This window comes from Chinchilla lanigera, unplaced genomic scaffold, assembly GCF_000276665.1.
Source record: "Chinchilla lanigera isolate Chin_1 unplaced genomic scaffold, ChiLan1.0 scaffold00022, whole genome shotgun sequence".
NCBI lineage: Eukaryota > Metazoa > Chordata > Mammalia > Rodentia > Chinchillidae > Chinchilla > Chinchilla lanigera.
Window position 1 is genome coordinate 18473831 of NW_004955423.1, and position 25043 is coordinate 18498873.

A 25043-nucleotide genomic window follows, 5' to 3' on the forward strand; every position below is an offset into this window, starting at 1 on the left:
TTTTTTTTTTGTTTTTTTTCCGGTACCAGATCAAACTCACGACCTTGCGCTTACCAGGCAGGCGCTGTGCCACTGAGCTAAATCCCCAGCCCATGTTTTTATTCATTTTGCTTCTTAAAAATTGTGTTTATTTTACATACATACACAAATTTTCAACCCAGTTGTACAAACTTTATATTAGCTATTGTATTTGGACTATTTACATTGAATCCCTGATGTTTTGAGGGATAAATGCTTTGTATTGTCTCAGGTGTTTAATTTGTCCTCTCTGATCTAATATTTCCCTTCTCATTTTTCTTTACTTTTGGGGACTGAATTTTCTTGTTATGTGTGTTCCTCCTGTACTATTTTGGAAGCCGCCTTCTATATTTCTGTTCTTGAAATGGTTATCCTTGCAATTAAATATTCTTAGTTAAGAATAAAATTGTAATTTAATTGGTACCTGTAAGTTTTCATATAAAGTAACTAAAAAGAGGAAAATTGTGAATTGGCTCGCGGTTTAAATGGGTGTGCGGGCCACAGCCATTTGGCTCATAGCTGGAATGTGACTGAATGAGAAGAGACCTGGGTCCAACAGTCTATGTCAGGGCTTGCAGCGACCGGAAGACCTCCCATTCCTCCTACCTATTAAAGTTTCTACTACCTCTCATTACACCAAGTTGGGAACTAGGGTTAACACACGGGCCTTCAGGGGTGGGGATGCATTTAAGGTCCAGATCAGAGTATTCTGCCCTTGGCACTCAAAGACCTTTGTCCATCTCACAATAAACACACGTTCACTACATCTTTTGTTTTATTTGAGACACTCTCATTCTGTAGTTGAGCCAGTCCTTTAATTTACCATGTAACGTAGACTGGCATTGAACTTTTGACAGTACTCCTGCCCAAAGCCTCCTGTGTGCTGCGATTAGGGGCATGCACCATCATGCTCAGCTCAGTACATGTTTTAAGTCACCGAAGTCTAACTGTTTCAGCATTGCTAAAAAGTCCAAGTTGAAAGTCTCATCTGAGACTCAAGGCACATTTGTTTTTCAGATTCTGTAAAAATCGAAATAACTAATTACATACTTATGCAATAGTCCAGAATAAACATAGCCATTTGAAAAGGGAGGGACAGGGAGCTAGGAGGATCAAAGCAAGACAGAACCATTGTGGCAAACATTAAATCTGACAGCATCCAGGTGACATCATAGCAGGTGGAACCCCAAAGGCTTGAGCAGCCCCAACTGATACACTTGCTGGCTTCACATGAGCAGACTTTCAAGGCTTCCTGCAATTCCTTTGGGAGGACTTCCATGTTCCTGTCATGTCTTCCTTCACTGGGTCTCCACTGTGGCTTCAGCCTCACACATCAACCTGTCAGGGGCTACTTACAGGGGCTTCAATTCTCCAAAATACTCTCAGGCTTCCCAAGCTTTCCTTTGATATATTGGTTTATGCCTCTATCACCATATAATTCTTGCTTAATGCATGCCAGAAAAAAACAGTAGCATGGAGAAGATGGCAATGTCTACTGCAATCATGAGCTCTATCCTGGACCCACTTGAGCTGCAGCTGTGCAGAGGATGTGTGCTTGCTGGCTTAGACAGTCCTGGTAACGATGGTGCCTGGTCTTCTCTTTTCAGAAGTATCTTCTTTGGGAAGACTTTGAAACAGATATTTATTTTTAAATTTCTGGGCCCCTGATATCGGAGGCCTGGCTGATTTTGAGATTTCCTCCAGGAAACTTTTTTGTTGTTCAATACAAAGCACTTAACTTGTGCCACTGGGTCCTATCACTGGACTGCCCTTGAACAGCACATTTAAATACACTCCCTTTCAGGCAAAACTGCATGTTTTTTCAAATCATTCCCTCTCATCCTTTTCATTCCCAATTTTCAAAATACACGTAACTAAAAGCCATCAACAATACCTCTGCTGCTCCCCGAATGCTATGCTCCCGTGAAATTTCCTTTTCCACATGAAACTAGTCTGTCACCTGTAAGCTTACCCTCCCCCAAAATCTCAGAGTGTAGATAAAATGCATTGACTTTCATTGCCATGATGTAAACAGGGTGGCTGCTGGGACAATTGCTTCATTTTAATCTGAAACTATGTCAGAATCGCCTCTACTGTTCATATTCCTTCCCATCAGCTTTCCGGTCTTCTAAACCCTCACCAGAATCACCCATTAAGCTTTAATTACAGTAAGGTAGCCCTTTCTAGCCTACTCTGTGAATCTTTTCCAAATTCCTCCTGCAAACCATTTTCAGAAGATCTTCAACATAATTGTATAGAGTGATAACTTTAATTCTTAGAAACAATTTTCTGTGTAAACTTTCTATATCTATATCAATGTACAAAGAGATAAGGTTGATTGCGGCTTACAGTTTTGGAAACTTCAGTCCATGGTTGGTTGGGTTCCTTGCTTTTAGGTCTGTGGTGGGGGTGTAATATATCACGCCAAGAGAATGTGGCAGAATAAACCTTTCACCTCATGACTGGGTGCAAAAGGGAGAGAGAAAGCAATGAGCATCCCACAGTTCCTCTTAAGGATGTTCCTTCAATGACTGGAAGACCTACCTACCTCTATGACTTACCTATTAAAGGTTCCACAACCTCTGCATAACACCATTGTGTTGGTTTGGGGGTTATTTTTGCAAGGGGACCAATACAATAGAGGACACATATTTTATAAGATTATTTATAACAGTCACTCAAAGAATGATATACCTAAGAGCATGCAGGAAATCTGCCCACACACTATAGACCAGGAATCCAGCTGAGGGCCTGGATCCTGAAATAATGTCCTACATGAGCTGAATAGAGACCCTACTGATGCCTCCCATGAATCCATCTGGAGGCCCAGAGCCCATAACAATATCTCACACAGGCCTATTTTACAAGGATCTGCGCTGGGAATGCCCAAAGGTCAGTGGTGGAATCTAGAAAGTCTGTGCCAGCAGGCTGAGGGATCTGCACTGGAGCCAGCAAGTGATGCTCAGAAAAAGCAGAGCTCTCCAGAACGATACCACAGCCATTCTCGGCAACAGCGAGGTCCCAAGCTCCTCCGATGATCAGGATGGCTGAGTTCCCATCAGGGAAGCCAACACAACATGCTTTTCCAGGAGACCAGCAGTGCACCGTCTTCCCCTCCAGAACCAGGAAGCCATGCTCAAAGTGAGGACCAGAGCTCCCTCAAAGTGAACCAAAGCCATTCTCAGTGCCAAGGAAGTCCAGAGCTCTTCGGAGGGTGAAAACAGCCAAGTTCATCAGGAAAGCTAGCATTATGAGCTCCTCCAAAACAACAACAGCTCCCCACAGCTTCTGTAAGCTCCCAACAGCCTCTTTCAGCTCCAAACAGCACCCTTCTCCTTCTCCAGGTCTGCTTCTTATGCTGCTGGCAACAGTCCTCAGGTGGGCCTCCCACACCCAGCACCACACTTACTCAGTTCAGCTGAGGGTTATAAGTTGACCACCAGTTATCAATCCACTCCAACCATGCTGGGGACTACGTATTTAACAAGGGGGTCTTCTGTAGACATTTAAGATCCAAATTATAGCAATGTGCATTTAAATTTTATCTCCAAATCCCATAACAATAATATTTTTATATAGTCAGTATTCCTATCAAGAAATATTACTGTTCATTATAGATAGGGCAAATCATTCTAAGTATCTAAGTCGAGAAAATAAATCATTGAATATCACTTGCCACGTTATTGAAGTAAAAACTATAACAAGAAAACTACAGGCAGCAAGTTTAATTACTAAAAGTATATAGACCTGTCAAAGGACCCGGTTAAAAATATAGCTGCAGAGGTTAGGGAGAAAGTATTTACCAATACATTATGGAGAATTTGATAGGCAGTTCAGTAGCAGTGCTGTGGTAGGTATAAAGAACCGCATAGTGGGTGATTATTAATTGGCAAGATTGCTTGGGTAATGGCTCTCATCAATTTGTTTCTCTTTAGTCCTTCTCTCCTTCCATCCTTTTTTCCTTCCCTCTTTCCTTCTTTCCCTCCCTGCCTTCCTTTCCTCTTTTATTTTCCTACGAAGTCTGAAGTCACTTACTATTTTTTTTCCCAAAGCAATCATAATTCCATAATTGACCAGATAAGATTTTGTATATACTATTTTATAATCATGCAAAGTTGCTAATTATATGAAATCTGTAGAACCAATTTAATAAGCAAACTATTGAATTTTGCTGATTGTCTAACTAAAAGTGAGTGTTACAAAGAAGAGTAAGTCAAAATTTAAACGATTTTCCCCATCATACTACGTATATGGTCTACTAAGGATATGCATTTTTTTTTTCTTTTTTTTGTACAAGGAATTGAAATCAGGGCCTTTCACTTGCCAGGCAGGCACTGTGCCACTGAGCTATACCCCCAGCCCCAGTATGTGCGATTTTTATGCAGATGCTTATAACAAACTGTTTCCTATTTTTTGGGGACTGTCCTCTTTGAAAACCAAAGCAATCATTAATACAATAAATAGACATAAATATCACATCATTTTAAAAATGTGTAAGATATTTTTTACAAATAACAGAAACATTAGAAATTACATAGGTTTATTAAATTTGAAAAGAAGGTAATTGAAGAATAAGACTGAAGATAAAAAAAAAAATGAGACTGTATTTCATGTTCCAGCTGTTTTTGGTTTGACATACAGAATGAAAATAAGCTAACATTATTTTCTCCCTCAACTTTGACAGTGTCTGCTGAATATAAGTGAAGACGGGGAGAATACTGAAGCAGGTTAAGGGAATTTTTATTTACAATGAGGGAAACTAATGATTAAGAACAGGCTTCTTAACATACTTCTGAGACATCGACCATAACTAAGTACAATAAAAATTGTGTGTGGTGTGTAAGGTCAATCCACTCATCACTGCTCAAAATAAGAAGTAATACCAGACACATAACCAAAGCCTCTGAGGAAGTTTTGGCGTTATTAGTACATACTCTGTTTGATCATTTATTCTTTTTAGGTGCTTGTAAGATTATTGTTGAAATTACTGGTACTCTGGCAGCTAAGATGCCATAATGTGTCCCTGGAAAGGTGCCCACAATAGAGCAACCGAAACACAGTGAAACTGTTATCTTGCAGGCTGAACAAATACCTCGGTCTTACGAAATGAACTGAGAAATGTTCTGGAAGAGGATATGAAGAATTAGTACTTTTTTCCTCCTTACACATTTGGTAAATCTCACCTGTGTAGTGAAACTACCTTGGCTGGATCTTTCCTTTATAGGAATACTTTCAATTACAAATTCTATTTCTTCTCTTGTTGTAGATCTATTAAATTTTCTGTATCTTCTCGTTAGTTTTAGTAATTTATGTCTTTTGAGGAGTTTTAAATAAACACTTAATTTCCAAATAAGTTAAATTTTACTAGCTTTTCTTCTTTTATTTTTAATTTAATTATTCCAAGATCAGAGGATATAATTATTTGATATTAATATTTTTAAAGAAATTTTGAGACTTATTTTATAGCATTGCTTAATGATGTATCCTGGAGAATTGTCTCATGTCAATGAGAATAAATTATATCTTGTTTTTGGGTGGAATGTTCTGTTAAAATCAATTAAGCAGAGTCTGTGGGTAGAACTTTTATATTCTTCAGTATGTTTATTTAATCTGGAATCCTTCTGTTAATACTGAGAGTGTGATACAGAAGTCTATAACTCTTACTGTGGAATTGCCTATTTCTCCATTCATTTGTGTCAGGTTTTACATCACCTATTTTGGTGTATTATTGTTAGGTGCACACGTGATTAACCTTGTTATGTGTAGTAAGTGAATTGACCCTTTCATCAGTGTAAAATTGCCCTCAATTTCTAGGACCACTTGTTACTTTAAAGTTTTTTTTTTTTTCTTATATTAGTTTAGCCACTCTAGCTTTCTTGTGGTTACTCCATTCTGAAGGTTCCTGTGGAAGTATTTTTCCGACCTGCCAGCTTCCAGAACTGTGTGAGTTACTTCCGTAAATAGGTCTGTCTTTCAACAATGATAAACAACAACAATGAGAAATCTGTTTAAGAGATTTCAATAATGTTTGTTGGAAAAGTAAGTTACAGAGAAATAAATTTCACAAAATTCAGTGTTTATGTGAGGAAGGCAAAAGTTCATATACATATAAGCAAGGGACAGCTCAGCATATGGGTGGGCAGCTGGGAAATGTTCTATAAAAAGAGAAAATTTTTCTCTATGCTGTCTAGTTTATATATTTATTTTTGTTATCTTGTATTTTTTTTAAATGAACAAAATTGATATGTATATATAAGGATAGCTGGAATAGGTATATTGCTGATGTCTGTGGTTTATCTTACATTCTTATGTCTGGTGGACTGAGCAACTTTACTGAAGATAACAGTATATAATGGAGCAACCATTGTTAATTCTTATCATTTTGTCTTGAGGTCACGTATTGTTTTTGTTGTTTTTGTGTTGCTTTGATTTTGTCTTCATTGTTGTTTTGTTGGTTTTCTTAATTTTTAAAATAAAAAATTAAATAAAAAAAGAGAAAATAGTAATTATTGGTAGTTATGTATGTGTATGCTTGTTTAAAGTAAATTCGCTCATACATGTATATATGGTGTGTACATGTGTATTTGTTTTGCAAAGATTTTCTGATAGATATGCTTCTATTTTCTGTATTTCTGAACATTATTTCACAAGACAATTTTCAATAGCTGCCTGCATTCTTTTGAAAGGGTGTACTCTATCTAGGTAAGCTTTTTCTTCTTTTTGGATGTTTATACTATTTTTGATTTCTCTAAAATCAAAATAAATTGGGTAAAACCCTAAAATGTATATATTTATGCAAATGTATTATTATATCTTTAGAAATCCTTCCTACAATTTTTCAGGCAAATATTTATGCAAATTATGTTTCTTATTATTGTATTACTGATACTTGCAATTATGCTGTGCATTATTAATATTATGAGTACAATATATGCTTTCTATTATTTATCCTAATAATAGTATTGCTGTAAATATATTAATAAAATAAGACCTTACGGCTGGGTGTGGTGGTGCACACCTGTAATCCCACCACTTGGGAGGCTGAGGCAGGAGGATCATTGCAAGTTTGACACCAGCCTGGGCTACAAAGTGAGCTCAAGGCCTGCCTGAACTGCATAGCAAGACCTTGTCTCAAGTAAACAAACAAAAAAAGACGTTATGAAAATGTGCTTAACTTTTTTATATGTTTTGGATTAGACATTTATTAAGTTTTTAATGGAAGAGACACACTGATAAATGAGTTTAAAAGTAGCATTTCGAAGCTACATAGAAAATATTCTACTTGCTTTAAAATATATGCATTTTTACTTTCAACCGCAGTCAAGTTACTAGAAAACTGCAATCTTTTATGTTACTTCTCAGTCAAATTCTATTTAAAATTTTTCGAGTTACAAATGTTCTAAAGATGATAATTTTTATTTTATTGTATGTAATGATTATTTTTCAATAATTTGATTTGTGTTTATTTTACAGTAAAAAAGAACTAAAAGAGGTTACTTCATAGTAACTGATAATTTTGTTTTGGAAAAATAGAGCTAAAGACTACTAAGTATAAAACAAGGCAGCTGTGTTTTCAAATTAATAACTGTTTGAATTGTAGGTCGTTTTCGCTTTTCATGGTTAGGCACTTTACAATGTATTACCATAATGTACATTATATATTACCATAAAGCCATACTACTTTAAAATTTTATTAATATCCAAATTAAAACTCTTTGCATATCATATTTTGTAAATTTTTAAAACATGTTAAACGTACCTATGTTATTACTGAAAAATTACAGTGATGCACGCTTCATTTGATTTTGATATTCACTTCCCTGTACTTTTCTATTAAATCAACATAATTAACTTCAAACTTTTAGGACTTAAACTTTTAAAAATAATGTACTGTTTTGGTTATTAATAATATGCATACTGAGTGTTTCAACTCATTAATTAATCTAAAAATTTATTGTGTTACTTAATTCCAAAAAGAGAAATTTCTTTTTCTTTTGTTTTCTTTCTTTCTTTTTTCTTTTTTCTAAATTTGCTGAAGTTACTCCCTGGCCCTTTGACAGGCTTAGTGAGGAGAGGATCATTGGATCTGATGAATATATGTCCTCATTTTTGAGAACTATTTATGAGCCCTTATACTGTACTTTTAGTCTTCAAATTTCAAGGTATATTAATTTTATTTAATATGTCACCCCAAATTTCTACACAAGGACAGAACAAAATAATACGACTTTAATTTCAGTGGGGCAGCAACATTAACTCCACATGGGGTCTGATGTGCTCATTTCTTGGGCAGAGCCTTCTCTGTACCCCCAAATTTCCTTAATATCAAATGCTTCCTGTTGTGGGGCAATCCTTTATCTTGGAGAATTCATCTGTTTTATGGTTTCAAGGTGCATTTTTTGTTTATTATGAGTTTATTTGTGTTTCAAAAGAGGTTAGAACTCACATTTTAAGCTTATTTTAGTTGAATGATATCTGCATTTATACTGCCTTGATTTTGCTTTACAATTACACATTTCAGATTTCTAAGACATGCCCTTTCTTCTCCCATTAAGTTTTATTTCTATGCGTCTGCATTTTTAGAGCGTTCTTGTTTTAATATGTGTTCCCAGGTAGGTTTATTTGTTTATTTCGGTGGTGTCACAGATTCCTTTAAGAATCTGATAACTCTATGGGTATGAAAGCATTCCCTGTGTAGAGCAGTCTGTAAAATTAGATTAAGGCATGCGAGGGAGTGGTTTCAAAGCCAAAGGGCTGTTGCAAAGTAGGACGTGTAACAGATAGGCCAGCGCGCCACGAGAGGGTGAGGGAAGAGGAGTTCTTTGGCTCTGGTTTCTTTTATTTTACCATAAAGAAAAGTGTTCCACGCTCTACTCCGGTGTATGTAGAGTTACTCTTGCCCTACTTTTAATTTTGAATTGCACACTGGTTTTTCCATCATTCTGCAAGAATTAAGCTGATTTGCGGCATACATGGATGGTGCATTAAGCATATGATAATGAGGTCAGATGTACTGGAGCACACCCGCGTCAATCAGTGCATGTATCCCATTGGGTGGAAAGTCCCTAGTTATGCGTCGTGGTTAGTTAGTGATTACCTCTGCACTTAGGGTCCCCTTTCATTGGTTGAAACCTTCTCATATTTTGGCTCACTTCTCATCAGAAAAATCCAGCTGACACAGATCAGCTTCTGTTGACCATCGCAGGAGGAAGAGCAGTTCGTATAGGCTCTACTGCTCATGCCTTACTACCTGACTGCAAAGAGAGCAAGGATAAGGATCCTTCCAGGCCACACTCCTAGTGGACCACGTCCTTTGAATGGGTTCACCTCAGACAACACGGCTAGCTATAAACTCACCCGTGGACCAGTCCACTGCTGAGCGACGCGCCCTGTGATCCACTCACCACCCAGAAGCCCAACTGTGATCAGGAGGCTTTGAGGAGTTATAAACCATAACACATGCTCATGTGGTTATAGTGAGCCCTTATGTTCATATATTCCCTCTTCCAAGGGATGTTGTCGTTTCACGCATATGTTGAATGTATTCTAGCCCGCACTTGGCTATACAAATATTTTGAATGAAAGAGTAAATAGAGCCAACTTGAGGCATCTGAGAAATAGGAAGATTGTTTTCCTGAATTATTGTTTTTACCTCTGCTATTAAATAAGTATTGTAACAACAAACTTCCCACCTGGATCATTATTTTAATTCAAATGGTTTTACTATTTGGTCACATGAAATGGATGTTATTGATTTTTGTTGAGTCATTTCTATGATATTGGTGTTGTGTTTTTTGATCTTCTCTTAAAACGATTGTTCAAAAAAGATGGCCTGCTAAATTTGCCTTTTCTGCCTCTATTGGTATGATCATACATTTTTTCCTTCACTTATTTGTTGATATAATGACATGATTATAATGTTATTATTCTTTGCTTACATTGCTGAGCTCTTTCCATTGGTAGAAAAAGAAGTTTCATTATAGTGTTGTAGTGTTGAATAATTTTGGTTGGACGGGATATTCCTTTTTTTGGCCTTTGATCTTAGAGGGGAAAGCGATCAGCATTTTACCATTAAATATGGTGTTAGTTTGTAGATATGGTTAATATTTTAGGTATATTGCATTAAATAAAACGTTGAATTAATCTTACCTATTTATTTTTATTTTTTCAGTGTAATTAATATAGAAGTGAAAATTATTTAGTGGCTTGTACAATATTCTGTTGAGCATTACTATTCAAGAGTACCATCCTTGGTATTTGTGTAATGTAGTAGATATAATGTAGATATAATTTTTCGTAGGGCAGAAATTACTTACACTACAATAAGAAGTTACTTCTTCACTGGGGAGAAAAAAAGCCCACTGATTATCTTATATTCCTATTGAAAATTTATTCTTGTGGTTCCTGCCTTTCTATTTAAAAATACATAACCAGATATCAGAAAAAAATTACTTAATGGATTTGTATCAGAAGAAATTTCTCAGCATTCATTTTCCCTTGATGAGTATTGTAGAATGAAGTTTAGTTTCTTTTTAGTATTATAATGTATAAGTACAGACAGATATTATTGCATTATATTATATTATATTTATATTATTATACTATGCATTATTACATTATATTTATTATTCCATTATACTTATCACCATAATTAAATTCTATTTATTGCCATAATTTCTAAAATGTAAATGAAAAAGTAGTTTTGTACTATATTTATTTTATATTATATATTATTACATTATATTTATATATTATTATGTTATATTTATTACCATAATATGTACGATGATGTACATTCACCAGTAGTTTTGACTTTTTTGGCAAAAATCTAAGAAGTTCCCCTCCCCTTTTATTCAGCCTTGTGTTTTTATGTAAAAGACGTCAGGAGAAAATTACTCGAGACTATGAAACAAAATGGATTTATATAACCAAAGAGAATGAAGAGCAAGTCTTTAAGGATATCTTTTGCAGGCCTGAAACTAATGTAAAAGGAAAACTTGCACGTTGGAAGCATGTAAGTAATTAGTAGCATGTAAGTATAATTAGTATAATTAATTACCTTAAGGTAATTATATTTATGATACTGAAGTTGTAATTTCTGTATTTAAATAACTTCCATTTTATTGTTAATCTTGTTTTACATTCTCTTGATGTAATATAATTAATACATTATTACATAGTAGAGTGACTTCTTCCAACCATTTTATAATTAATGCTTTGAATATTTTTTCTCTCAATTATTGAAACATAATGCTGATAGAAAATTTATTGGTGATGGAAACAAATATTTAGTCTATTAAGGACTGATGATTCTGTGACAGTATAACATTTAGTGTTTTATGATAAATTTCTTTGGGGATAAAATAGAAAAGAAACAAAATTTGGCTACAAAAGTTTTGTGCCTATTATGCAGGAGGCAGTGTGCTGGGTATTGTGAGTGTGGTATGCAGTTTATTCTCCACAACCATGCAAGGCAGATATTTTGATCTACTTTTTATGAATATGGAAAGCAAAGCACAAGCAGTGATTAATTTTTGAAAAGCCACGTAAGGTTTTGACTTCAGGTCATCTGATGTTACAGTGTGCTTTTTTACTCTTAGGGCTTTGTGTTGCTTTGGACTTTAGGTAACGATAGAAATGAAGACTCAGGTTTAGAGTGGAATTCATCACAGTAAACATTTTATAGTTTTTAAAGCACTGTGTTTGTGATAACTAATCTCCATGTGTGGGCCTGTTCCTGAGCAGCCTGAACTATAAATGGTTCAGTCACAGGAGCATGATTAAAATAGGATCTAGGAGAAGTCTACTCTGTTATTAGTCTGATTTCTAGGTAAATGAAAACCTTCATCCTAGGTGAACATCCTCAAGGCACATCCTCAAGTCCTCAACTCAAACAAATTTACCCTTTGAAGCAAAACGTAGGTTTACAAGGCAGATGGGTCCTGCTCAAAACATTTTCCTCATCAGTACCCAGAGGAAACTATATTAACTTGCTCCACATGATAGTAAACTCATGAAATCATAAAGTTCATCTGAGTTTTTTTTGGACTTGATGTATAGATTATAAGCTTATTTAGAGCATGTCAGCAACTTTTTTATATACTGTAAAATGAAAGAGGTTTTCTGTAAGTGTTATATCTTTATAACTAATTTTTGTAACTAATTTGAATATATTTGGATATAGTGATAGCCAATGTGTGTGTTTTAAATTTATATATGCCGATATATTAACACATATTTTATAAATGTGAAGTTTGGGAAGTGACTATCATGTGTATTAACAGGAAAAAATTCAGTTTTCAAAGATTATTTTATCTAATATCTATAAAGTTGCATAGAACTTAACATTTTCAAAGCTTTGCAAGTATTTCTTTAAAAGAAATTTTTGGTAAGATGTATTTATTATGAGGTTTTTAAATTTATATTTTTCTTGATGAAAATATTTCTTTTTCAAATACATTTTTATTAGTACAAATTAATGTATTTTATTTTCATGTGACATTTTCATATATGCATACAACACATTGTAATCATATCATCCGCCTTCACCCTGATTTGCAGCTCACCCCCTATCCTCCTTATTTACTTCTTCTAGCCTAATAACAGTTTCCCTGGTACATTCTTTTTAAAAATACAATATATTAGAGAGAACATATAATATGTGACTTTTTGGTTCTGGCTTATTCTGCTTAACAGAGTCATCTCTAGTATCAATTTTTTCTGCAAATGACATAATTTCATTCCTTGTTTGGTGAATAATACTCCATTGTGTATATTGACCACATTTTCTTTATCCATTTATCCACTGATGGACACCTAGTCTAATTCTATACCCTCACTATTGTGATCATACCACAATAAACATGGACATGGGCACAACCTTATAGTATACCAACTTGAATTTCTTTCTTTGTGTACCAAGGAGTGGTATACCTGGGCCATGTGGCAGGTCTATTGTTAGTTTTTTGAGGAAACTCCAAAGCTATTTGCATAGTGAATATACTAATTTACATGCCTCCCAAGAGGGTAGAAGGGTTTCTTTTTTCTCACATTCTTGCCAATATTTTTATTTTGTTGTTCTTGATGCTTGGCATTCTGACTAGTATAGAATCTCAAGGTAGTTTTAATTTACATTTCCCTAATGACTAAAAATGCTGAACATCTGTTCATATACTTACTCACTATTTGTACTTCTTTTGAGGTATCAGTTCAGTTCATTTACCCATCTATTGATTGGTCTATTTTTTTCAGGAAACATTAAAAGTTTTGTGTTTTTTACTGCTTTTTTAGTGCCTCTTAATTTTAAAAATACTTGCTTCAGTGTGCATAATATATTTGGATCATATCCATCCCCCACTACACCCTCTATATTCTACATATTAATCCTTAGTTGGAAGAGTAGCTGGCAAAGATTTTCTCCAATTCCGCAGGGTGTCTCTTGACTCTGTTGATTCATTTGTTGTATAGAATCTTGTTAATTGGATGTAGACCTGGTGGTTTATTCTTGCTATTTTTTCCTGTGCTGTTGGAATCCTCCTCAGGAAGTCTTTGCCAATGCTTATGACTTCTTGTGTTCTACCATGTTTCAAAATTTCGTTTTATGCCTAGGTATTATTTCCATCTTGAATTGATTTTTTATACAGGGTGAGAAACAGGGTCTGGTTTAAATCTTCTACATATGGATATACACTTCTTCCAGCACCATTTGTTAAAGAAGCTGTTTTTTCTCCATTGTGTGTTTTTGGCTCCTTTGTCAAAAATCAGATGACTACAGTGTGTAGGTTTATCTCTGTGACTTCCATTCTATTTCTCTACATGTCTATTTTGTGCAAGTACTGTGCTGTTGTTGTTACTTTGGTATAGTATAATTTGAAATCAAGTATTTAGTACCGTGATGCTTCCAACATTACTTTTGTTTTGGATTGCTTTGGATATTCCTAGTGTTTTATATTTCCATATGAATTTTAGGAATACTTTTCTACTTCTGTGAAGAATTTTATTGGAATTTCGATGGGCATTGCAATGACTCTTCAGATCATTTTGGGTAATATATAGATGATCTTTCCATCTTCTATAGATGGTTTCTCTATTCTTCTGAAGATGATGGTCTTCTTAAATTTCTTTTTTCAGTATTCTGCAGTTTCCATTTTAGAGATATTTTACATTATTTGCTATGGAAGATTCCTAGGTATTATTTGAATTATTGTAAATGGAATTTTCCTGTGTTTTCCTCACCATTGACATATAGAGTGGCTACTGATTTTTAAATGTTGATTTTGTATCCTGATACTTTAGTACAGTCTTTAAGAACTTTACATATAGGACTACATTGTGTATATATAATAATAATTTGACTTCTGTCTTTTCTATTTGTATCCTCTTAAATTTTTTCTCTTGCCTTATTGCTGTGGCTAAAAATTGAAGTACTGTATTGAAAAGGACTGCTGAGAATGGATATCCTTGTCTCATCCCTGATTTTAAAGTACATGCTTTAAGGTTTTCTATATTGTGTATGATGTTGCTATGGTTTTTTCTATATAGTTTTTATATATTATACATAATCCTTTAATACGTACTTTTTTCAAAATGTTTACCATGAAGTGATGTTGAATTTTGCCAGACTTCCCTGTCAGTTGAGTTGAACATCTGGCTTTCATTCTTTGATTTTATTTGTGCGGTGTATTACATTTATTGATTTGCATGTAGTGAATCATCCTGGTATCTCTGCAATGAAACCAACTTGATAATGGTTGTACTGGTCAGCTTTTTGTCCAAGAAATGGACAAATACGTGACAGCCACAATTTAAAGGAAGAAAGGTTTAATTTTCCTCACAATTTCAGAAGTTTCAGTCCATCATTACCCATCCCAAAGCAGATGCAACATTGAGAGGACATTGTGGAGTATTTTGAGTCACTTGTACAGTCTCTGCTTAGCTGGATCCAAGGCAGAAGCAGAACAGTGGAAAGGCCTGGTAAGTAGGAAAGCTGGAAACTCACTATATCATGGTGACCTGGAAGCAAAGAGAGAAGGTAATACTGAAGAGGAAAGTGTACCCTTCCAGGTCATGCCCCCAGAGACCCACATCTTCCTCCCAAGCTCTACCCCCAAAAGCATGCTCAGCTCCTGAACTCCTCTGTAGATGAACCCCCAGAGGAATATTGTCTCCCCATGATGCAGTCACACTCCAGAATCTCCACCATGAGCATTTTGGGGGCCATTGTAGATCCAATCCATATTTTACCTGTAGTCTCTCAAAGATTTATGTATATCACTTCATGAAAAATGCATTCAGTCCATCTCAAAAGATTTCTAAGCAGGCCAGCATTGCAGAGATGTCCAAAGAAATATCTTCTCTGACACACAAGGGAAACTCTTAACTTGAGGACTCTAAAAATCAAGAAGAAAGTTAAACACAGATAACATATAATGGTACAGCATAAACATTATCTTTTCAAAGGGAGAAATAAGTATATAGAAAAGAATGGAACCAAAACCCAGCAGGGAAAATGTTAAAATCTCTAGCTCTGTGTCCATAACCTGGAGCAAGTTATGATGAAATGGAAGCTCTAGAAAGATTGGGTGGCTCTTCCTCTATGGTACTGCAGACAGTAGCAGTCATGGTCTCTCTCTTTTGCAATGGCTTTGCTTACTGCTTGTGACTTCTTTCAGACATACCATGTTTCTGGCTTCTGCAACTTCCTGGGGTCTTCACTAAGTGTTCAGTTTCACTCTCATAGCTTCTCTCACTTCCCACATAGAGCCATACTGCCTGGTTTCCCAGACCACGTTCTAAAATCTGGGTGAAAACTCCCATGGCCCCCCAATACTTGATTCAGCGTTCCTACAAAACCAGCACCACATGAGTGATTCTGAGGTCTTCCACCATCTTGAGCAGTAGCTGGACCTCCTTGGGCAATCACTGCAGAGGCCTTCAAGTGTTTGCATAGATAAGTACTGACAAAGGAATGCTAGAAAAGCAGTTACTTCAGCAGGTTTTTCCCCATCAGGATACCAGGAGCGCTGCCTTAAAATCAAAATCGTTCAAAGGAGTTTACTTTTATGCCTTTGTACCCTTGAAAAAGTGAATTGTGGGGCCTTGCTGGATCCTGAGATGCCCTCAAGGCATCTTTACTATTGTCTCGATGCAAAGTACTTAGCTTCTTTTTAATGATTATCTTTTCAAAAACCATTATCTCCTTTGAAGGATCTTACTTTCTGGTAAAATTACTAACATTTTAGTGGGATTTTACTCCTGATTCTCACTTTAAACCTGGCTATAGCCCTGCCACTGCTTTAGGCTGCCTTGAATTTTTCCCACCAGATTAATTAGTCCACCATTCTTAATCTCAGTCTCCCACAAGTTCTCAGGACACGGGTGACATACAGACAACTTCTTTGCCACTGCATGTTACATATGCATGGCATCTAGGTCACCTGCCAGTGGAGTCTTTATTCCCAGCTATAACCTCCTCATCCTGATCTTTACTGTCTGAATTTCTGTCAGCATTCTGATCTTCTGACATCTGTCCAGAATCTCCTATCAATCTTTTCTTACTGTATTTTAGGGATTCTCTAGTAGCATCTTCAAAATTTTCCAAACTCCTTTGGTAAACTCGTTTAGAAGATTTGTAAGTAATGTGGTCAGGTAGAGTCACAGAAATTACCCCAATTCTCTGGCACCAAAACTGTTAAAATAACTTCTCATGACTAGAACAAAATACCGAACAGCAACAGCTTAAAAGAGAAGCGATTTACTTTGGATTAAAGTTACTGGCCATGGTCAGCTGATTTCAAGTCAGAAACTGTAGTCGAAGGGCCTGGCATGGAGAAAAGTTGCCTACATTGTGGTGGGCAGGAAGCAGAGAAAAAAGACAGCAACTGGAGGAGACACACCCAGCTAACATCTCCAGTGACTGCCTTTTACAACTAGGCTCTGACTCCCAACAGCACATCAGTCACTGGACCTACCAGTGTATGAATCCACCCCTTAGTATAGTGCCCCCTGATCCAACCACTCTCAAAAAGCCCTCCCTGTGAGCTAAAGAGTGTTGAGGGGAACTTTCCAAGTCATAACCACAGCATACAGGAAAGTTGCTTCATTCATGGTAGTTAGAAAGCAGATCAAAGGAGAGGAACACTATAGGAAAAGGGGTCAGGGGCCAAAACTAGTCCCAAAGGACAAATCATGCACCCATTGCCCAGGAAGGCACACCCACAAGTGGGCTTTACGAATCTCAAGCCACTCATGTACATAATGAAGCATAACCATTGTATGATTCTTTTAGTGTGTTGCTGAATTTGGTTTATAAGTATTTTATTAAGGAGTTTTTGCATCTGTGTTCATCGTGTATGTGTGTTCTCTTTATTTTTTTTTTTTTAAATCAGAGTGATATTGACCTCATAGAAGGCATTTGGAATTATTCTTTTTATTTCTATATCATGGACTAGTTTGAGGAGTATTAGTTAGTTTTTAAAGATATGGTGAAATCCAGCAGTGAATCTTTCTGGGCTTGGACATTTTTTTTGAGAGAACTTTTCTTACTGCTTCTATCATAAGTTAAGTCTTTTATATCTTTTTTGTTTCAATTTTGGCAGGTCATGTAGATCTGGAAATTTATCTGTTTCTTTGAGACCCTCCACTTTATTATGCAAATTCTCAAAATAGTCCTAAAGTGGTCTCTGTTTTAACACCCCCTTTTTAATCTCTAATTGTACTGATTTCAGTTTTTCTCTCTTTTGATTTATTTGATTTGTCAGTCTTTTTCAAATTTTTGGATTTGTCTCATTGATCATTTACACTGTATTTCATTCTCTATTTCATTATTTTCAGCTCTAATATTTATGATTTCTTTTCCTCTATTGGGTTAGATTTTGATTTGTTCTTTTGCTAAGGCCTTTAGGTGCATCATTAAGTTATTTATTTGAAATCTATGATTCTTTTATATGCCCACTAATAGCTATAAACTTTCCTCTTAGAACTTGCTTCTTTGTATCCCAGAGATTCTGGTGTGTTCTATTTCTCCTTTCTTTCATTCTTGGAGCTTTTAAATTTGGCCTTGATTTCTTCTATGACCCACTGATTGTTAACAGTCTTTCACGTGTAAGTATAGTTTCTGCAGTTTTTCTTGCTCTTGATTTTGAGTTTCATTCCATGATGGTCTGATAACTTGTAAAAAATTATTTTAATCATTATATTTGTTAAAATTTGCTCTAAGGCTTAAAACATGATTTATTTTAGAGAATGGTCTATAAGCTACTAAAAGAATGTGTGTTCTGCAGGTCTTAAAACAGAATATTCTATAGATGAGTATAATGATCTATTTTTTGTTTTGTTTTGTTTTTTCTGGTACTGGGAATTGAACTCATGACCTTGCGCTTGCCAGGCAGGCGCTGTGCCACTGAGCTAAATCCCCGGCCCCTATAATGATCTATGGTGGAGTTTAATTTTAATATTTTGTTGATCTTTTTGCCCTGATGATGTCTTTATTGTTGAAAGTACAATATTGGAATCACTCACATTATTCTATTGGGGTCTATCTACTAGTGTTTTCCTTGGAAAACTGAATATTCCAAACTTCACTGCATAAATGTTTACAATTGTTACAACTTTTTGATCGATTGTTCCTGTTATCAATATACTGGCTTTTTGTCACTTGTGACAAAATTTGTTTTGTAGACTGCTTTGATGGATGAGAATATAACTACTCTTGTTTGCTTTTGGATTCCATTTGCATGGAATATCTTTTTCCATACATTCATTGTCAATGTATGAGCCTCTGTACTATTGAGGTGTACATTATGCAGGCTGCAAAGGCTTGTTTATATTTTGTTAACCCAGTCTACCAGCTGTGTCTTTTAATTGGAGAATGAAGATCATTTATATTCAGAGTTATCACAGAAAAGTTCATATTAATTTCTATCATTTTGTTGTTTTTCTAAACTTCAGGCCTTAATTTTCATTTGCTTGTCTAATCTTCCTCTTCTGTGTGCAGAGTTTCTTAAAGACTCTTCTTGTCATAATTTTGTTATAAATTGTCATAAATTTCTTTGTGATTTTCTTCGAAGGCCTTTATTTCTCCTTCATTTCTGCAGGATAGCTTTGCTGCACATTATAGTCTAGCTCAACAGTCATTTTTTTGAGGGTTTGAATTACATTTGTTCTTTGCCTTCTTCATTTTTAAATTTTATGCACAGAAATCTGCAGTTATTTTGAAGGGTTAAATTTTTGTCATATTAATCATTCTATTAAATATATCACTATTAATATCACTTTATAGTAACTTCTTTTATATTATCATATGCACTTTCATTGTTTACAGCCATCATTCACGTAATATTGTAAACATTGTCTTCAGCTCTATTTCTTAAAGTAATGCAAATTACTTTTAACTGTGAGATTCGGTTTTCAGTGAATTCTTCTTCTGGATTCTTCTAGATTTAGTTGGAGTCTCCTGTTCAGCTCACTTGTTTAATATACTATTCTTTTATTATTTTACTACTTACCTATCTAGTTTCTTATGCCTTTGAGTTTGTTTTTATTAGAAACTGTGGTAAGAACACCACAGAGTGCCTAAGAGAACCTAGAATCTAAGAAATAGTAAAGAGCTTGTGGACTATGGAAAGGAGGAGGAGGAATAGATTAGCATTTAAAATTGGGAGTTCATAAAATGCAAAAGGAAAGCAATAGAAATGATTAAGCAAGAATATATTCAGAGTTCGGTGTTTAGGTGAAGTAATCAATGTCTGAATCTATTTATGTTTGGGGATTAAAAGATCTAAAGGGCTTAAAAATTTTCATATCTTTAGTAAGTAAAAGTGAAAATAACCAGAGGAGTGGGTTCAAGTTATGTTCACTTTAAATATCATGCTTATAAACCAGATGTCCAAGTAAACGCCCAGAGTTTATGAGGCAAGAATCAACATTAAATGTCACACGGATCCAAAAGACAGCAGCTGTGAGGAATAGATGTGATAGAGGAAGCTGGTTCAGAACAGAATGAATTGAGGATGTGGAATAATTGGAGAATTGTTTGTCTGTGGCTTAAAGGTATTAGGCAGAGGGATGGCTGTTGCTTGTGCAGATGAGATCGGCCAAGTGAGAATTGTGGATTGTGGTGGTTCAGCTAAAACAAATTATAGGGAAATTCAGATTCTGTTACAATATATTTTAGGGAAATCTGCATACTACTGGTATGGACTTTTCTATGACACCTAAGAATATTTAAAGTCTGTTTTACCACAGACTTTAGAGATTACTTAGGGAAACATATATATAGGGAGCAATAGAAAGCACAGCAGTTACTTATAGGGGCCTTAACTTCAAATTCCTTACAAAATGACAGTAACATAAGCTTGACCATGAGATATAATTTCTTCACCCTTGTACTTCGTTTAAATAAATGGCCTTATTTTGCTTCTTTCCTGTATTTTGAACATGGCTTATAGAAGAGATATAGTATCAGAGAATGTCAAACTCATCAGAACCAAAATGAAGGGGATTCACTGGGGAAGGAGGGAGAGAGCACTTTGCCACTATATTGCTATTGCTTCCTCTTTTTCCAGTCCCTCCAAATTGGAGACTGCTTAAGATAATTTCATTCTTGTTAAAAGGAGCAAAAGTATCTGAGGTAAGAAGGTGATGGTCAGATACTCTTACTACTTAAAACTCATGGGAAGGAATGAGAGAAGGTGGTGGGGGAAGGAAGGGAGTAGAAAGGAAAGGAAAAACAAAGAAACCTTAAGTTGTTAAGTTGTATATTAAGTTGACAGTCCGTCTCCTAGAATCGTGGTCTAATTTTTCCTTAGAAGACTAATATGCTCCATTTTGAGAACATTTCACACGTCTGTCCTAGCTTATCTTCTGGAGCAGGTGCTTGGTTCTACATGGCTATACACTAAAAGAAAAAAGTGATCTGTGGGTAGCCCAGTATGACTTCCTTGGAAGGGATCTCTGTTTCAGAATCACTTTGAACTTATGCACCTATCTTGTACTCCTTCTTGGCATGGTGGAGATCCAGGAAACATAATCTAGTGTGGCATTCAGCTGTACTAAAGTTACGATTAAAGATTGCTGATGTGGCGTTACCCCTAAATAATTTTATTGATATTTGCTTTACTTTCAAAGATTAATTTTTCCCATAATTAAGACTGATGGCACTATATACATGTCATGTTGAATGCCATTTTGTTAAATAAAAGAAAATTTTCTCAAATATAATCTTGCCTCTGAACTTGCTCCATTAATTACTATAAATGTATTCTACTAAATGTTTATGTATTTATATTTGCTTATATAAAACAAATATTCATGTTTTAGTAAAGACTAGATATATAAACAAATTATTTTAATTATGCCCCATATGCATAAAATATATTAAAGCATACTTATCAAGATGCTAACAGTAGTTATTACAGTGGTAAATTTTAAGTGATTATTGATTTCTCTCTAAGAGTTTTTATATATTTTTTAAAATGCCACTTTTTATTTGCAGAGTACTAATGATATTTTTTAATGGATAAAAAGATTTTATCTACTTTGTTATAGCATAAATATAGAAATAGCGCCTTTAAGGACTTCTGCTTTACATCATATCATATCACATACCATATCCTACTATGTCTTACATCATATCGGTTTTCTTGTTTTTAATTAGTAAACCTCATTTTTTTTTTTTTTTGGTACCAGGAATCGAACTCAGGACCTTGCACTGGCCAGGCAGGCGCTTGTGCCACTAAGCTAGATCCCCAGTCCTGTAAACCTCATTTTTAGTGCAATTTTGGATTCATGCCAAATTGAGGGGAAAATATGGAGAATCCTAAAATACTCATTTTTCTTACACACATAATTTCCCACAATACTGACTTCCCACTTCACAGTGGTATATTTGTTAAACGTAATTATCTTACCCTAATGCAGTGTTATCACCTCAAATTCTTAGCTCACCAACATGTGTCTGCATTGTAGTATCATACAGAATATTTTCAGAGCCCTACAACTCTTTTGTGCCCTGCCTTTCCACCTAATCCCTGGCAACCTCTGATCTTGCTACTGTTGCCATAGTTTTGCTTTTCCAGAATGTCCTATAGTTGGGAGCACACAGCACAAAACCTTTTAGCATTGATTTCTTTCACTCAGCAATATGCATTTAAGTTTCTTCCGTATCGGTCATTGCCTGGATAACCCAGTTTTTAAAGCTCTGAATAATGTTCTATTGTCTAGAAGTTTATCACTACTGAAATACATCTTGTTTGCTTCCAAGTATTGGCAAGTGCAAATAAAGGTACTAAAAATATCTGTGTGTATTTTTATTTTTTTTTATTTTTTTTTATTTTTTTTATTTTTTATTTTAAGGATAAAAGGAGGGAAACATTAACAGACATATAACATTTTACAACATATCACAAGCACAATACAGACAATACAGAGTTACAAACAAAGTGGTAGGGAATTAACAATGGTGGTTGTATTACATATTGATATCTTCAAAGTGGCTTCTCATGAAAACAGATATAGACATGCAATACTGGTCAACCAAAGACTCATTGATAGTTTCTTTCAGCATAGAAACAGCAGATAGAAGAACAACCATGTTATCTATCCTGTATATACATACATACAAAATTTTTCCTTCTTTCCCTTCTCTTTTCCCACATCCCAGAAGCCCTTTACTCTTCAGTGGTTTCCTATCATTTCACAGTGTCTATCATACCTCCGAGTTTAACTTAACTCTTTCAAGTTTTACACTAGTGACACAATGCGGTGCTTGCACATGTATGTTTGATTTATTTCACTTATGAGTATGGTCTCTAGTTGTGACCATTTAAATATAAAGACTCGAGTTTATCTTTCTTTACAGCTGAGTAATATTCCATTATATAAAAGTACCATAATTTTCTGGTTCTGTGTGTATTTTTATATAAGTTTCCAAGTAGATCAGTTCCAAGACACATGATTGCTGAATTGTGTGTTAGGAGTATATTTGGTTTTGTAAAAATCTACAAAACAAATTTCCAAAGCAGCTGCACCATTTTGTATTCAACCAGCAATGAAAATGTGCTACCTTTGCTATGTATTCTCCCTAGGTTTTGGTGTGCTTGGAAGATTGACTGTTTAGTAGATAGGGGATGGATACCTCTTCTTGTTTTAATTTATGATTTGCTTACTGAAAAATAAGGTTGAAGATCTTTTTATATCCTTACTTGCCATCTATACATCTTCTTTGGTGAAGTGTAGTTTTCTTTTTACTATTAGAAAAATGTGATGATTTGTTACATGGCTTATAGTGTAAGAGAGAAAAGAAAGGATTTATTTTATTTGGGACAATTGTAGTGGACAGTTCAGGGTTGAATATCAGGTATCATAAACTATCTAGATAGTATTTTCTGGAGTTGTGAAGAGTACAACTGCCCAGTCAGGGTGAGGTGTCATTACATTACATATCCAAAAACTCAGTACAATTGATTGTTTTATTATTTTACATAAACTGTGTATTGAGGGAAACAGAGAGGAAAGAGGGAGAGAATAATTAGTTACATGGTATTATAGGCCAAGAACTATTTAATTGGCTTCTTGCTTTCTTCTTTGTCTTGTTTAATATTAGTGATCCTAAAAAAATATTGACAGGACTAATCCTACAATCAGATGTAGGAAATGTGGAATTGGTCACCCCATTTTAATATGTAGGGTATTAAAACCTTTATGGCTGATTTTATTTTTGATCAATTGTTTTATTGTTTTGTAAACTATATTTCCTTACACTGGAAAAGTTGCTTGGATGTTGTAGTAGTTTTTATAAAGTTATAATGTAAAGATTATAATGTTATAATGTAAAGATTTGCTATTGTATTTTAAGACTTTAAAAATTGACTTTTATTCTTTTTAGTTATTTTGAGGCCCTACAAGAAATGCAATTTACTTGAAATGGGTATTTATTAATGAGTATTTACTTAGAATATATCTAACATTGTAGTAAGCTGTAAGGCTTAGAGTTGGTATCAAAACGTTCTATGCTGGAAATTGTAAAGAATGAGGAGGAGCAAGAAAAACTTGCTGGGCAGGACCTGATTTTAAAAAGTGTAAAACTGAGAAGGTCATTCAATTCAGGCCGTTAGGCAGTCCATCACTTGCATCTAACCGGGCTCACTTAAGGAGTTGGGGTTTTCCCGAGTATTAAAACTTTCGAGAGGTAATGACTTTTCATGATGTTTTTCATATATCCTGGAAAAGTGAAGGGAAAGAAACTAGAAAATGTTTATAGTATTGGTCAACAAATAGTTTGTGCATTGAAGTAACTGATAGAAAATTAAGTAATGTAAACTTCAGACAGAGAAAAATTAGTGTGATTATAGGTAAATTACTAGTTATAAGGAAGCTCCTCATAAATTATGTCAAATGGTAATTTTATTGACTTCTGTTAACATCTACCTTAACATCTACCTTATATGGCTATAAGAGTCATTTTTAAATATATAAAGTGTATAATGCATCATCTTTCTCCTAGGAGTCACATGATAAATGTAAATAGAAATGTAAATAAAAATCCCTTTATTCTTAATGTTCTTCAATAAGATGTTTTTCATATATCCTGGAAAAGTGAAGGGAAAGAAACTAGAAAATGTTTATAGTATTGGTCAACAAATAGTTTGTGCATTGAAGTAACTGATAGAAAATTAAGTAATGTAAACTTCAGACAGAGAAAAATTAGTGTGATTATAGGTAAATTACTAGTTATAAGGAAGCTCCTCATAAATTATGTCAAATGGCATGATTAAGGTCTTCATTCTGTATTTCAAAAACCATATTTCTCTTGCACATTTCCATACATTTCTTATTTTGCTTTTCTTCTGCATACATAGAAGTGAACTAAATTTGCGGTAGAGTTCTTTCCTAATAAGCTCTTTCCCATTACTACAATGTCCACTTCCGTTATAAGGCACTCAAGTAATTACCGCTTCAAAATCTCATCTCATGGGTCACTCAGCTTTCCCTCTTGCTATACTTTGATAGCGCACTTTTAAAATATT

General features: G+C 34.8%; 1 protein-coding gene across 2 annotated transcripts in view; it reads left to right on the top strand.

Annotated features, from left to right (window-relative positions):
• The window catches only part of Lrriq3 (leucine-rich repeats and IQ motif containing 3), a 146780-nt gene that overhangs the window by 34983 nt on the left and 86754 nt on the right, over positions 1–25043 (top strand). For both annotated transcript variants that reach the window (XM_013514453.1, XM_013514454.1), the window contains exon 5: positions 10876–11032. In XM_013514453.1, coding sequence (XP_013369907.1) covers positions 10876–11032 — 157 coding nt within the window. The remainder of the gene's footprint in view (positions 1–10875; positions 11033–25043) is intronic.